The sequence below is a fragment of the Elephantulus edwardii genome, unplaced genomic scaffold (genome assembly GCF_000299155.1).
Source record: "Elephantulus edwardii isolate Elephantulus edwardi_28Jun2011 unplaced genomic scaffold, EleEdw1.0 scaffold00168, whole genome shotgun sequence".
Lineage (NCBI taxonomy): Eukaryota > Metazoa > Chordata > Mammalia > Macroscelidea > Macroscelididae > Elephantulus > Elephantulus edwardii.
Window position 1 is genome coordinate 1,109,747 of NW_006399918.1, and position 14,705 is coordinate 1,124,451.

The 14,705-nt window shown below is 40.2% G+C and overlaps 1 protein-coding gene across 1 annotated transcript in view; it reads right to left on the bottom strand.

Moving 5' to 3' along the window:
• Positions 1–952: 952 nt before the first annotated feature.
• Positions 953–14,705, bottom strand: part of FCRL1 (Fc receptor-like 1) — a 24,549-nt gene continuing 10,796 nt past the window's right edge. Inside the window, exons 2-10 of the mRNA XM_006895501.1 lie at positions 14,303–14,572; positions 12,395–12,682; positions 11,962–12,240; positions 11,435–11,551; positions 7,829–7,856; positions 3,263–3,345; positions 2,960–3,031; positions 2,364–2,392; positions 953–1,042 (exon numbers count right to left, since the gene is read on the bottom strand). Coding sequence (XP_006895563.1) covers positions 953–1,042; positions 2,364–2,392; positions 2,960–3,031; positions 3,263–3,345; positions 7,829–7,856; positions 11,435–11,551; positions 11,962–12,240; positions 12,395–12,682; positions 14,303–14,572 — 1,256 coding nt within the window. The remainder of the gene's footprint in view (positions 1,043–2,363; positions 2,393–2,959; positions 3,032–3,262; positions 3,346–7,828; positions 7,857–11,434; positions 11,552–11,961; positions 12,241–12,394; positions 12,683–14,302; positions 14,573–14,705) is intronic.

Below are 14,705 nucleotides of genomic sequence, written 5' to 3' on the forward strand. Positions count from 1 at the left end.
TTAAAATCCACCTGGAAAATATGTCATTAACACTGAGTATGACCACAATAACTATTTATGTAAATTGTTTTTTACCTCATTTGGTAACATGACCCAAAATACTCTGGATACCTTATTTTAGACAGAAACAGGAGGATTAACATAAGTGGCATTGGTCAAAACTGCTCAGGGGTGGGGGATCTTTAAAGTGTTGAAAAGAAGTTGTCACCTTTAGAGCTAAGATGAGATCAATCCATATCTGGGAAAGCTGAATAAGAACAAAAATTATCTAAGAATTGATGCATTTGAATTGAGATGTTGGTGAACAAGAATATTGGATATAAGCCAAAAAGAAAGAAAGAAATGTCCATGGATTTCCAGAAGAAAGGACAAATCTGTCTTAAAATAAGTATAGCATTCATACTACTTAAACTATTTATTATATCCTTATACCAAGGATATAATGCTTGGTAATATATAGGGTCACTGAAAGAGTAGGAACCAATTCAAGGGCACCTGGCAACAGTTGTGTATGTGGCAGAGTTGACTTTCTGAATTGTCTGAGCAGAGAAAATATTTAGATCAAAGGTGGACAAAGTTCTCTCTGTGGAGCAAGTCTACAAAACCACTAACCCTGTGTTCATGCACCCTAAATTTTCCTGTTCTCCTACCAGGAGAGCCCAGATTCTTTCATCCCATTATTTACTCTTGTGAAAATAACAAAAGCACAATTTAACTCTCCCCAGAGGAACCAACAGGAAAGAGGATCTCCCATAACATATAGTCTTTCCCATTCCTCTGTCCATGTTGCTATCCTAGATCACCTCTTGCAGGAGTTACACTGACTTTGTTTAATGTTAATAGAGCAAGATGCTTTAGTGAGATGTTTTGGAAAACTGGCTTGGCTAGGATCTGTGAAAGCAGAGTGGATCAGGTGGTGGATGTTTTTCAAAGAGCAGAATCTCACATAGCTTTACATTGCATCTTCATAGTCTTCATGGTCAGAATAGTCTACAGCTGCAATAGTTGCCTTCTTCAGCTTAGAATAGATGGGCAAAGAGACCTGGAATCAAAGTTTCACAGATAGGACCACAGCAGAGAAGATAAGACTGCAGTAGAGTACACTTCTCACTCACCCTTTTCCCTCTTAGCCAGAATGCATCCTATCATGGTGTACCACTGAGCGTTGAAGTTGGAGCCACTTTTAAGGCTGCACTCCAATAATTTTCTAAAGGTTTAGATCCCTCCAGTTCACAGTTGAGGAGCTCTGAACTTGTCTACAATGAGCTTGAGAAAGGTGGTCAAATGTGTTAAAAATAACCCCAAACACACATGGCCTTCCCTCAATATTTAGGCCATCATTAGGCAATTCCATGAACTATCATTTAAGAGTTGTTAGAATTTCGTATTTATAAATTAAATTCAGGGCATCATTGAAGTTTACGAAGGTCTTGAATTCTGTCTTTTTTTTGGATTGAATCGTGTCCTCTCAAAAATTTGTGCTAGAAATCTAACTCTTGGACTCATGGATGTAATCCTGTTTGGAAATGGAATTTGATATGATAATGAGGCTGTATAGGTCTAGGAGGTATCTTAAATCCACTCACTTCTGAGTTACCAGAAAAGCAGATACAGGTCTGGAAATATCACCAAGGAACTGAGGAATATTGAGTCTACAAAGAGCTCGCTCCAGAGATGCCAGGGGGAAAGCCCTCTTCTATTTCAGACTCCTTGCCTTCTGTTATTTGAAGTCACACATTTGTGGTATTTATGATAAAGTAACACTAGACAATTATATTCTTTGCTGAGACATCTGATTGCCATGTCACACTAGACAGAATTACAAAGTGTCTATTGTCTTTGCATACAATTACAAAGCACCTATTGTCTTTGGACACACAAGGAGAGTTGTAATTCTGTAACATTCAGAAACTATAACATCTGTGACATCTTAGGTTGTTCATGTTTTACAAGTCATTGATTTTTTTTAATAATGCAAATCACTATTAGTATAGTTATGTTCGCTATGAATTTGGTTTTTTGTTAGAATATATAGCCCAAAGCTATATGTATGTGCTTCAACACTATTTCAGGATGAATATTTTCAAGTAAATAGGCTTTCTTAGGCTTGGTATGCACCATGATTCAACAACAAAGCTTTCATTTCCCTATTGCTAAATGCCCATCTATGCTCCCCAAATTTTCTTTTAGCAGTATTATTATAATTAACTTTTATCCCCATTGTGTGGAGAGATAAGGCAGGAGGTAACCCACAAAAATCTTTTGCTTTTCATAAGTGGTTATATTTTTAGAAGTTTTAGAACCAGTGCCTAGAAAAAAAGAGACAGACTGTGGAGAAAAGAACAACAGAGTCTTTAGCTTACCTTTTCATCAGTAAAGGTCCTTGAGGGTTCTAAAATGGAGAAAAGGTTAGTGAAGTAAGACTCAAGTTATATTTAAAGTCTTTTTCTAAAGTGCTATTAGTATAGACTTCTTCCTTTCCCACAGTGTCCATTGGTATTGTCTGTCTTCATTTTCCTCTTCTTGAAAATATTATTTTCTTACTGTATAGAGAAATAGTGAGAGCCTGGGGATGTGAAATAAATATGTCTTTCCTGATATAAGAGGTATAATAATATCATTCAGATTTGTTGATCCCATCAAGTATAGAATAAAAATCAGCTTAGTAATGACAAGGGGGTGATGGACTGCTGTAGAGAGTGTAGGACTATTCAGAGAGGCCAGGCATCCGATCACTGACACACAACTGGATAGTGAGACATTAAATAGACCAAATTAACATCAGCGCTGGGTCTAGTAGAGGCATCTTCTAGACCAAAGACCAGTTTTTTGGATAAGAACAGCAAAGCTTTTAGAAGTCAGAGCAGAAGCAGTGGTTCTAACTATGCACAGGCACTGCTTCTTTTCATGGTTCCAGGAAAGATAAAAGTTATACACAAATTCACTCCCTGTGCCTCACCTGGTGCTGATCCTTGTTCCTGCTGAACAGAGTATACAAGGGAATAGACATCATTCCCACTTACAAGGTTCACTGAAAGAGAAGAAAGGAGGCATCAGGACACAGCTTCTTCTTTTTTATCACTCAGCTCACACTGTGCCTATCCACCTATCACAGCCAGGAAGACAGATGAGCCAATTATTTGCTGAAATATCTGAGGAACAGTAGAGTCAGGTCATGCTGACAGGTGTGACATCATGAATCCTTTTCTGGTTTCCTAGTTCACTGTACACATTTTGCCTTGTATCATTTGGTAAGTCTTACCATTTTCGTACACAGGCTGTAAAGGCACTGGACTGGGTGAGTTTAGATACGTAGAATGTTGTGGTAGAGGACTGGGAGGGCTCCTGGAAACATAAGAACACATGCCGTAGTTTTGGAAAGTAAATGAGAGATTAAAGAAGATAAATCTATTAGAAAGCATCTTGGGCATAAAATTAACCCATAAGTAAATTAACATCAAGATGGCACATTTATATGGATAAACCAACACCACACGCATAGGTTGAGTAAGGCATTAAAGAGCATTTTTTTGTTGTTGCTGTTTGAAGCCATTGAGTCAGGTCTGACTCATGGTGACCTTTTGTGTAGAAGAATGAAACATTACTCAGAACTATAACATCTTCAGAATCTTTGAGATGATTGAGTCCACTTTTGAGATTAATGAGTCAATCCATCTCATTCATGGTCTCCATGTTCCCATTGACCCTCTCCATTACCAAATGTGGTATAGTTTTCTAGTGATTGGTTTTTCCTGATGTTGTATCCAAAGTAAGCAAGCCAAAGTTTTGTTATCATTATTTCTTTTTTTTAAAAAAATGCTTTCATTTTATTAATGGACCAACTAGGAACCACAGAGATGGCATTGCTCAGTCAGAATGCATTGTTCTTAGGTTCTAACTCATTGATCTTCCCTACACACAAACACCTTTTCCAATCATCATAAGCAAAAATGAGAATGTTATTTCATTCCCATAGGCTGGAGAAAACAATACTTAATCTTCTAAATAAAAAGATAAGTGGTGTGTTACTGTAATTTTTACATCCTTTTCTACAGAGATCATTTTATTTATTGATTTAAATTCATTTCCTCCTAGAAATCACTATGCATCCAGGTTTTTTACATTTTTTTAATTTATTTATATGACAGTTTACAGAGACTTAAAGTCTCCAATTCATTGTTGCACTTTTCTCCCTGCCCACCCCTCGCCCCCCATTCACTCTGATCCTTGAAAAGAAAAAGAAAAACTTTTTCATTGTTATGCAATCCCTGCCCCCAAGTCCAATCCACTATGCAGCCTTCACTCTGGAATTCTGTAGAATACCAAATCATATATCCCTTTTAAACAGTTCTTTCCCTCATCAGTTTCAATGCAATATACATCATTCTTTCGCTCATTTTCTGTCTTCCTTAAAGCCTGATATCAGTCCCATTTTACAACAGTGGCCCTATGCAATATTTATCCTTTTGTGACTGAGATATTTCACTCAGCATAATGTCCTCCAGGGGCATCCATTTTACATAATATTTCATGAGTTCCTAGTATTCCATCGTGTGAATATACCAGAGTTTCTCTATCCGTTTGTTAATGGTCACTTGGATTGTTTCCAGTTCTTTGCTATTGCGAATAAAGCCACAATAAACATGGGTGTGTATATATCTGCTTGGGTGGTGGTTATGGTTTCTTTAATTCCCAGTAGTGGAATTGCTGGGTCAAATGGTATTTGTATTTGTAACTTTTTGAGAAAGTGCCATTGCATCTTTCTTAGAGCTAGGGATTTTGAACATTTTTTTAATGTGTTTGTTTTCCATCTGAATGTCTTCTTTGACGAAGTGTCTGTTCATATCCTGTGCCCATTTTTCAATTGGGTTATTTATCTTGTTGTGGTGCTTGAGTATTTAAAAATTTTAGATATAAGTCCCTTGTCTGACATGTCATTATCAAATATTTTTCCCAATCTGTGGCTTCCCTTTTTACCCTGCTGGAGAAGTGTATAGGGATTTAATTCTTAGATTAAAGAATGTCCCTATGGCAAAATATGCACTAGTGTGTATTCTTCATGAGTGAGAAGGCTTACTGTCTCATGTACTATCATTCACACACAGAATAGGGCCATTCACATAATAAGTGCTCACTAAGTATTACAAAAAGAATAGGGATTCAATCAACATGGAAAACAGGTGGCTGAACAGTACAAACTGCTTGAGGAAGAGCCAGAAGAAAGGGGTAACAAGTATCTATGTACCACTTCAAGAATACTACCATGATGAGGGGGAAATATCTGTGTATATTTGGCATAAACAATAATACTCTACAAAAATATACCAACTAAATGTTGATATTCCTGTAGTTATTGTTGTTATGTGCCGTCAGGTTGCCTGTGACACATAGTGACCCTATGTACAATATAGCCCTAAACCCTGCTCTGTCTCATGACAATCTCACTGTCTCCAACACACCTATCCCCATTGTCCCAGTCATTGAATCAATCCACCTCATAGAGGGTCTTTCCCTCCTGTGGCATCCATCCACCCTCCCAAGCATGACATTCTTCTCCAAGGACTGGTCCCTCCTTGTAGCATGTCCAAAGTATGTCAGACAAAATCTCAGCATCCTTGCCTCCTAGAAGCAGCCTGGTTTAACCCTTTCTGGGATGAATCTGTTCATTTTCTCTGCAGTCCATGGTATATTCAATACTCTTCTCCAATACCACCACATCTAAAGACATCAATTCTCCTTCTAACCTCCCTAGTCATTGTCCAACTCTCTGATGCATAGCAAGTGAATGCAAAGACCATGGCCTGTATCAGGCACACCTTAGTCTCTAAAGTGACACCATTGCTCTTTGGTATTTTGGAGAGGTTCCTAACAGGAGACTTTCCCCATTGCAATACATCTTTTCATTTCCTGGCTGCTGGTGCCAAGAGTGTTGATTGTGGAGCCAAGCAAACTAAAGCTATTAACAATCTCAATCTCTTCAATATCCATCCTGATGCTGCCAATTGGCCCAGTGGTGAGAATCTTTGTCTTCTTGATATTGAGCCTCAATCCATTTTGAAGGCTGCAGTTCTTGACAGTGCTTCGGGTCCTCCTCAGTTTCAGCAAGCAGGGTTATGTCATCTACATAACACAGATTGTTGTCGAATCTTCCACCAATCCTGATGCCACACTTCTGATAAAGCCCAGCCTTCCAGATAATCTGTTCTGCATACAGGTTAAAAAGGTGTGGAGATAGAACACATGTGTGGCATACACCCTTCTCAATTTTGAGCCATACAGTGTTTCCTTGTTCTGTTCTGATGACTCCCTCCTAGTCTTAAGTATAGATTTCACATTAGCACAATCAAGTGTTCTGGGATTCCCATTCTTCTCAGAGTCAGCCACAGTTTGTTACGATCCACACAGTCAAACGCCTTTGCATAATCAATGAAACACAGATAGACATCCCTCTAGTATTTCCTGCTTTCAGCTAAGATACATCTAACATTAGCTACAATAACCTAGTACCATGACCCCTTCTACAGCCAGCCTACACTTCTGGCAGTTCTCTGCTGAAGTCTTTTCTTCCTATAAACTTTACAAAAATGTAAGTAATTTTTCAGTATATTTATTACTCTCTATTTTGCATCACAGAATAATCTCTATATCTTGTTGTTAGGTGCCATCGTCTCAATTCCAGTTCATAGTGACTTTATGTACAAAACGTAATACCACTTGATGCTATGTCATCCTTACAGTCATTGCTTTATTTGAGCTTATTGTTGTAGCCATAGCATCAATACTATCTGTCTTTCACCAGTGACGGGTTCAGTCTGTTGATCTGATCCAATTCCTGATATTCTCAATTGCTTCTTATGCATGTAAAATTTGGACAATGAGTAAGAATGACAGAAGAAGGATCAATTCCTTTGAATTGTGGTATTTGCTAAGAATACTGAATATATCATGGTCTGTCAAAAGAACAAACAAATCTATCTTGGAAGGAGAGCATCCTGAGTGTTCCTTACAGGAAAGAATGGTGAAACCATTCACATACCGCAGGCATTTTATCAGGACAGACCAGTTCTTGGGGAAAGACCTCATACTGGGAAAGGTGGAGGATCAGAGAAAGAGAAAAAGACCTTCAGCAAGATGTACCTGACACGGAGACCATAAGTGGCTCAAGCATGTCGGAGATCATGAGAATGGCTCTAAATAGGGCAAAGTCACTGCACATGGTATTGAACTCAATTACACGTAACAGCAATAACAAACTCTGAAATGCTTTGAGAATGTCAATATCTTTGTATGTTTTCATTCCTATTAGAACTTACCAGAATGATTTCTAGACTTTCACATATTAGTTGACTAATTGAAGTAGTATATGATTCTGGTCTAGACCACATAACTTCTTATTTTTGCATATGTGGTAAAGGAGATTATTATGAAGAATTATGTATTTAAATATAAGCTAATATGAAAATCTAGCAAAGAAGACTGTTATTCTGAACCACTGAGTTGGAACCCACTCATAGCTGACCCTCCAGCAAGTTTTTTAGAGGCTTTAAGTTTTTCAGTAGGAGATTGCCCATGTTTCTTCCACAGAGTGGGTGGACTCAAACTTTGTGCCTTTGGATTGGCAACATAACTCCTTATCACTAGGCCACCAGAGTTCTCTAACAAAACATAAGTTGAAATTAAAATTCAATGCTGTCAGTGGGAGAAATCTGGAGAGACCACATTGGATATCAGCTATGAGAAGATGCTCATGAGAAAGGACAACTCACTTTTAAAAAACAAATTCATTTTTGGCATTATCAGCACACAAAGAGAAAGGTCAGTGTCTCACCTGGGTGAAATTCTGGCTGGCTGTCTTCCTGCAAGTCAAACAAAGAAATATACAAGTAAATGGAGGGAGCCACCTTCCTCCGAGCTTACCTCCAGCTCCCATGAGGAGACTGTACCTTGTGACTCAATCGCACTGTAAACCCAAGACAGTCTAATGATCCTTAAATAGAAATTTTATGTTGCAGATAAAGAGATCCAAAATATTTATATAGGTGCAAAGTCACAAAGACGATTTGCACCAGTGTAAAAATTTTAACCGTAGCCTCCAAACCATCAAAGATTTTGCTATTTCTGTTTGGGTTTGCAATCGTACTATCTAATTTTTATGACAAGCAGTTGCTTCCACAGCTCTGTTATAGAAGGAATGAGACGCTCAAAGATGCCAGAAAAACTTGAAACTTAAGTATGAATATCATATTATCTTCTTTTGTCCAGTTTCTAATTTGTTCAATAAAGGAGTTCAAGATCGAGCATGCAAGTAAACTTGAGTTTACTTTCCAGAGTGCTAGAAGATGAAGCTAAAAACCCAATACTTTGATGATGATTGTAGACTGAGTGGCCTGTTGGAAGCTCTTTGAGGAAATTACATTTAAACGAAAAAGTATGAAAGATGCGGCACTGAGTAGAATGTGTGAATATGTATATAAACATGTCAGAGAGAATGAAAAGATGAAAAAGAATTGATGCGCGGACTGACTAGAAGTGGAAGATTGTGTAACTGGAGCTCTTAACCAATCTTCTCTTCTTTTAATTGATGTTGTTGGTTGCAATTGAATTGATTCCGATGTATAGCAGCTCCATGTGTGCAGAGCAGAACTGCACTCCTCAGGGTTTTCAGTGGCCATAACCTTTCAAAAACAGATTGCTATGACTATATGCCAAAGCAGCTCTGTAGATTTGAACCACCAAATTTTCAATTAATAACCCAGCACCAGTTAACACTTATAACACACTCAGGGAACCTACTTCTCTTCCAAGGATTAATTAATTATTTATATATAGTGGCAAGAAACTGTGCTGCAATCTTGAAGGCATGCAGTTCAAGGCCACCAGCTGCTCCATGGAAGAGGGATGGGCGATCTCCTCCCATTCGATTAACTGCCTCTGAAAACCTACTGAAGGATCAGCTATGGGTTGGTTCCCACTCTATGGTACACAACAACAATGTGTGTGTACATGTGAGTGAGTGTGTGTGTGTGTGAGTGTGAGTGTGTGTGTGTGTGTGTGTGTGTGTGTGTGAGTGTGATAGAGAGAGAGAGAGAGAGAGATTTATTGTTGTGCATCATCAAGTTGGAACTTGACCTTCCAGCTGGTTTTCAAAAGCAGTAAATCTCATGGGAGGAGACTGTCCAGCCTTCTCCTAGGAAACAACTGGTATTTGGGATTGCAAGGTAGCTTCTTACTACTAGGCCAATAGAGCTCCATATATAAGGGATCAGTCCTTACAGAAAGAAATCAGAAGGGTGAAGGGAAAGCCTGGAAGAGGAAGACCACAGAAGTGATGGATTGATACCATAAATGAGGCAATGGGATTAGGTGTGCTGGAGTCAGTGAGAGCGGCTCAGGATAGTGCCGGGCTCAGAGCTGTCATACATAGGGTCGCTATGAGTGGCAGGCTATTTGAGAGCTCTCTATCTATCTTTATCTATCTCTATCTCTATCATCTCTATCTCTATCATCTCTCTCTATCTCTATCATCTGTCTCCATCTCTATCTCTATCTCTATCTCTATCAAACTATCTATATATATAGATATATGAGCAAGAGCCTATGGTGATGAAAGAAGTTCAAGCTGCTTTGAAGGAAATGGCTAAAAACAAGGCCCCAGGAATAGATAGTATACCAATTGACATATTTCAGCTAACAGATGCTGCCCTGGATGTGCTTACCAAGTTGTGCCAAGAAATCTGGAGAACAACCACTTGGTCAACTGACTGGAAGACATCTATATTTGTTCCCATCCCAAAGAAGGGTGACACAACAGAGTGTGGAAACTATGGAACAATCTCACTGATTTCACATGCAAGCAAGATTTTACTGAAGATTATCCAAAAATGACTGGAATAGCACATCAGCAGAGAACTGCCAGAAGTCTAGGCTGGGTTTAGAAGGGGTCGTCGTACTAGGGATATTGTAGTTAATGTTAGATGTATCTTAGCTGAAAGCAGGGAATACCAGAGGAATGTATATCTGTGTTTCATTGATTATGCAAAGACGTTTGACTGTGGGGATCATAACAAACTGTGGCTAACTCTGAAAAGAATGGGAATCCCAGAACGCTTAATCATGCTAAAGCGAAACCTATACTTGGACCAAGAGGCAGTTGTCAGAACAGATCAGGGAAACACTGCATTTTGAACTATGGTTCAAAATTGGGAAAGATGTACCCCAGGGATGTGTCCTATCTCCATACTTTTTCAACCTCTATGCAGAACAGATTATCTGAGAGGCTGGGCTCTATGAGGAGAAGTGTGGTGTCAGGATTGGTGGAAGATCTATTAACAATCTGCATTATGCAGATGACACAACCCTGCATGTTAAAACTGAGGAAGACCTGATGCACTTGCTGCAGAGGGTCAAGGACTGCAGCTTTCAGTATGGATTGAGGCTCAATGTCAAGAAGACAAAGATTCTCACCACTGGACCAATTGGCAGCATCAGGATGGGTGGTGAAGAGATTGAGATTGTTCACAACTTTAGTTTGTTTAGCTGCACGGTCAACACTCTTGGCACCAGCATCCAGGAAATAAACAAATGTATTGCCATGGGAAAGTCTGCTGTTAGGGACCTCTCCAGGGCACTGAAAAGCAATGGTGTCACTCTGGAGACTAAGGTGCACCTGATACAGGCCATGGTCTTTGTAATCACTTGCTATGCATCAGAGAGTTGGACAATGACTAGGGAGAATAGAAGAAGAATTGATGCCTTTGAGCTGTGGTGCTGGAGAGAGTATTGAATGTACCATAGACTGCCAAGAAAACAAACAGATTAATCCTGAAGAAGGTTAGAACAGGCTGCTCCTTGGAGGCAAGGATTCTGGGACTTCGTCTGACACACTTTGGACATGTTGTAAGGTGGGAGACGTCCTTGGAGAGGGACATCATGCTTGAGAGGGTGGAGGAACAGTGTAGGAGGAGAAGACTCTATGAGGTGGATTGATTCAGTGACTGGGGTAATCAGGATGGGTGTGTCTGAGGCAGTGCGATTGGCACAGGGTAGAGCAGAGTTTAGGGCTGTTGTACATAGGGCCGCTATGAGTCGCAAAGGACTCAAGAGCACAGAACAACAACACAACATCTATCTATCTATCTCTATCTCTATCTACCTCTATCTCTATCATCTCTATCTGTATCTATATCTCCAACAGAAGCACAAGTAAGCAGGTTGAGTTTTAAGTGATAGCTGATAACACATGGGAGATAAAGCTCTATCTGAAAACTTTACAATACTTTAATAGGCAGCCTTTTCATCTACATGGTGGTTATAAGCAGTCTTGTGGGCAAGATGGTTATCAGGATATCATCAATCTATACAATCACAAATTCAGTCTATTTCAGTGAAAACATATGTTGCAGATAACAGATTCTTGATCTCTACAAATACTAACCTATTTTTCTCTTGATCCAGTAGCAAAATAGTAGAAGCACAGTGATGGTACTCAGAATGCTGAGCAGCCCCGCAATGCTTCCTGAAGTAAGAAGCCTCTTGCTGTTCTCGGGTGGCACTGAGAAGAGAGACTCAGGCATAAGTGTGGTGTTGGGGGGACTGAGAATCTACCTGAATGTAGCTACTTGAGTGTGGTCAATATCTACTTTTCCCCAACAAGCATTCCCTTATTTACCCAGGGCTTGCAGGACATCATGCTGATGAAAGGAGAATAAAAGCACCCAGCATTTGGGTCCTCTGCACTCCATAGATACATCACCCAGAATAGCAGCACCTACAGAAGCTTCATCTATGGATAGCACCAGCCCAGCAGCACTGTGGCAGCATTAGCAAAACTTTCTCAGGAAACTGAGAGAGATAGAGATAGAGATAGAGATAGAGATAGAGATAGAGATAGAGAGAGAGAGAGAGAGAGAGAGAGAGAGAGAGAGAGAGCAAGCGAGCACAATTCCGTCCCCTGAGCTATACCTGTGACATTGAGTAGCACAGCCTCACTGTGCTGGGTCCCCAGGCTATTACCAGCCTCACAGGAGTAATTTCCAGAATGGTCTGCAGCCAGTGAGAGGTTGAAAGACGATCCTCCTTCAGAAGAGGCCCAGCTGCTCCCCAGGATGACATCCTTGTGATAAAACTGGTACAGGATCGGAGGAGAACCTCGTTGGGCCTCACAGTGAAGCTCTACCACATCCCCCACCATAACTTGGGCCCCAGCAGTCCTGAGGGTGAGAACTGGGCGAGACACTGGAACTGACAAGAGAGTTAACTGTCAGAGGAGTCTCTGATGACAGGATAGACCATTCATCCCTGCCCAGAGAGGCTAAGCTCCACTGAAATTTCGTCAGAGTGTCGCAGGGTAACACAGCGAGACTTACTAGTTGAGATGGAGAGTGGGGGAACTTACTTCTGACAGTAACGCTCACCAGTCCACTGGACTGTGGTATGTAACCATTGTCAGCTGTACAGTAATATTGCTCCGCATCACTCTCCTTCACCATAAGGATTTCAAACTCCGCAGTGAGGGAACGCTGGGTCTTTGTGCCCAGTTGCAAACCCGTGTTCACTTTGTACCAAACGAAGGTGATGTCTCCTGTGCCTCGAGTGACTGAGCAGACAAGGACTAGCTTCTCTCCTTCTGCCACTTGTCCTCCCGGAGGCTGTGTCTCCAAGCTCACATCAGAGACAGGGACCCCTGCGTGAACAGAAGATGACACAGAAGGACTCTGAGTAAGGAGGAATTCAGAAACAGAGAGTAGGTGTGAGGTGAGTAGGGAGGAATTCAGAGACAGACAGAGAGTAGGTGTGAGGATGCTGAAAGCAAAGACCTCAGGTCAAGGCAGTGAGTTACATAGTTTGAAGGAAAATAAACAGGGTGGTTTCTGCTAATTTGGATTTGATAGTATTGGAAAAAGAAAGGCATTATACTATCACAATGGAGTCTGGAATGCCATCACTATTGCTCCCTAGATCATTGTGACTCTCAGTTAAAAAAATGAGGTCAAGTGCATCTCTAGATCAATTTTTATTTTCATGGAAGCAGAATAAAGATAACAGAGAAGAACAGTTCTGAGTTTCCAAAATCTTCAATTCTCGAGGTATGGCAGTTGTATATCCTAGTAACAAATCAAATTGCCTGTGTATGAAGGCTGGTTTCAACTCTGACTTGCTATATGCCCAAGAACAAATGACTTATAGTCTTATTTACAAAATATAAGTAATAGCTGTAAACGTTATGAAGATTCAGTTCAACAACATGTGTGAAGTATCATGACAAGGTTTGTTGTAAATAAATTGTGTGTAAAGAAAGCTATGCTTTTGTTTTGCTTTTTTTCCCTTCCCAGTTTCACCAGATTTGAAAGCATAGGAAAGCGCTGCCCTTCGTTGGACGTGTGCTTTAAGGCACAGTACACATGTGATCTGAGAGTGGGGAAAGAGGTTGACACTGTCCACCATAAATGGAATAGGCTGGCTCAAAATAACAAACATGTTCTTTACTGTTTTCTAAATTTCCTGCCATAAGCCTATTCCATTTACTCCTGTAAAATCTCTCCTCACCTCTGTTCCTTTTTCTGTAGCCTCTACTGATTAATACTCAGCAATGCAACACCACATCATTTATCCTAGGTTATTAGGGTGCTGGTTGCACATCAACTTTCTACAGTCAAGCACTATGTGTGATACTACAAATTTCCCCGACACCTTCCATTATGGGAAAAATATACAGCAAATGTTTCTGCAATGTTCTTATTTGTTTGAATGTGAACAGCAAATATAAGAACACCTCTTAAAGATTCTATGCTGATTTTAATGGTGTCTCTTCAGATATGGGTTGGAATCCTGACCCTCACCTCATGATTGTGAATGAAATACCTTTGGTGAATGTTCTTTGTTATGATAATGAGACCATGTTATTGTAGGATGTGCTCTAAACCTAATCTTTTCTGAGTGATATGTGCAGAAGCCTAGACACTATTACAAACAAGTACAAAATTGACAGAGATAAATGCCCCTTGTAAATTGTTAAAGATCTGAGAGATTCTGGAAAATGCAAGAATCCTCTTCATTTTTTCCAGTCCCACATCCTAATGTTGAACTTCTAACCTGTGAGAACATCAATTTCTATTTTCTAAACCCATAGTATTTGTGGTATAGCAGCACTCTGAAACAAAGGCAGATCTGATAGAAAGGTTTAAGTACTTCTCTAGGCCAATTCCTATACTCGAGGAAGTAGAATACAGTAGATAAGAATGACCAGCTTTTTGCCATTCTCTCTCTCAGCCCATCCTAGCCCCCTGGGCCAGCTGATACTCACTGTGTACACGTATCTGTAACCTACTGCTCCGTATAACTTTGCCATTCGCTGGCTTTGCTTCACACCAGTAAGATCCTGAGTCAGAAGTCCTCATGGCTAGGATCTCAAGCTTTGAGGAACTGTTACAGGTCGATGTCAGGGCCCCATTATCTCTGAAGAAGCAGAATTGAAACTGAACCCTTGGTTTCTGTAGAGAGGTGTGGACCTCACAGGTGAGGGTCATTGATTTCCCCTCTGTGGGCAGTGAGGAACTGGATTTCAGAAGCAGCACTAGAGGGGGGGAGAAAAAAGAAATACATTTTCCAGGGCAATGGAGCTCAGGTTCCTGATGAGAGGCACACTGTAGTCTCAGCATTTGCAAACAGAACTCAAAGAAAGAGCCAATTGAACATATATGTTGTTG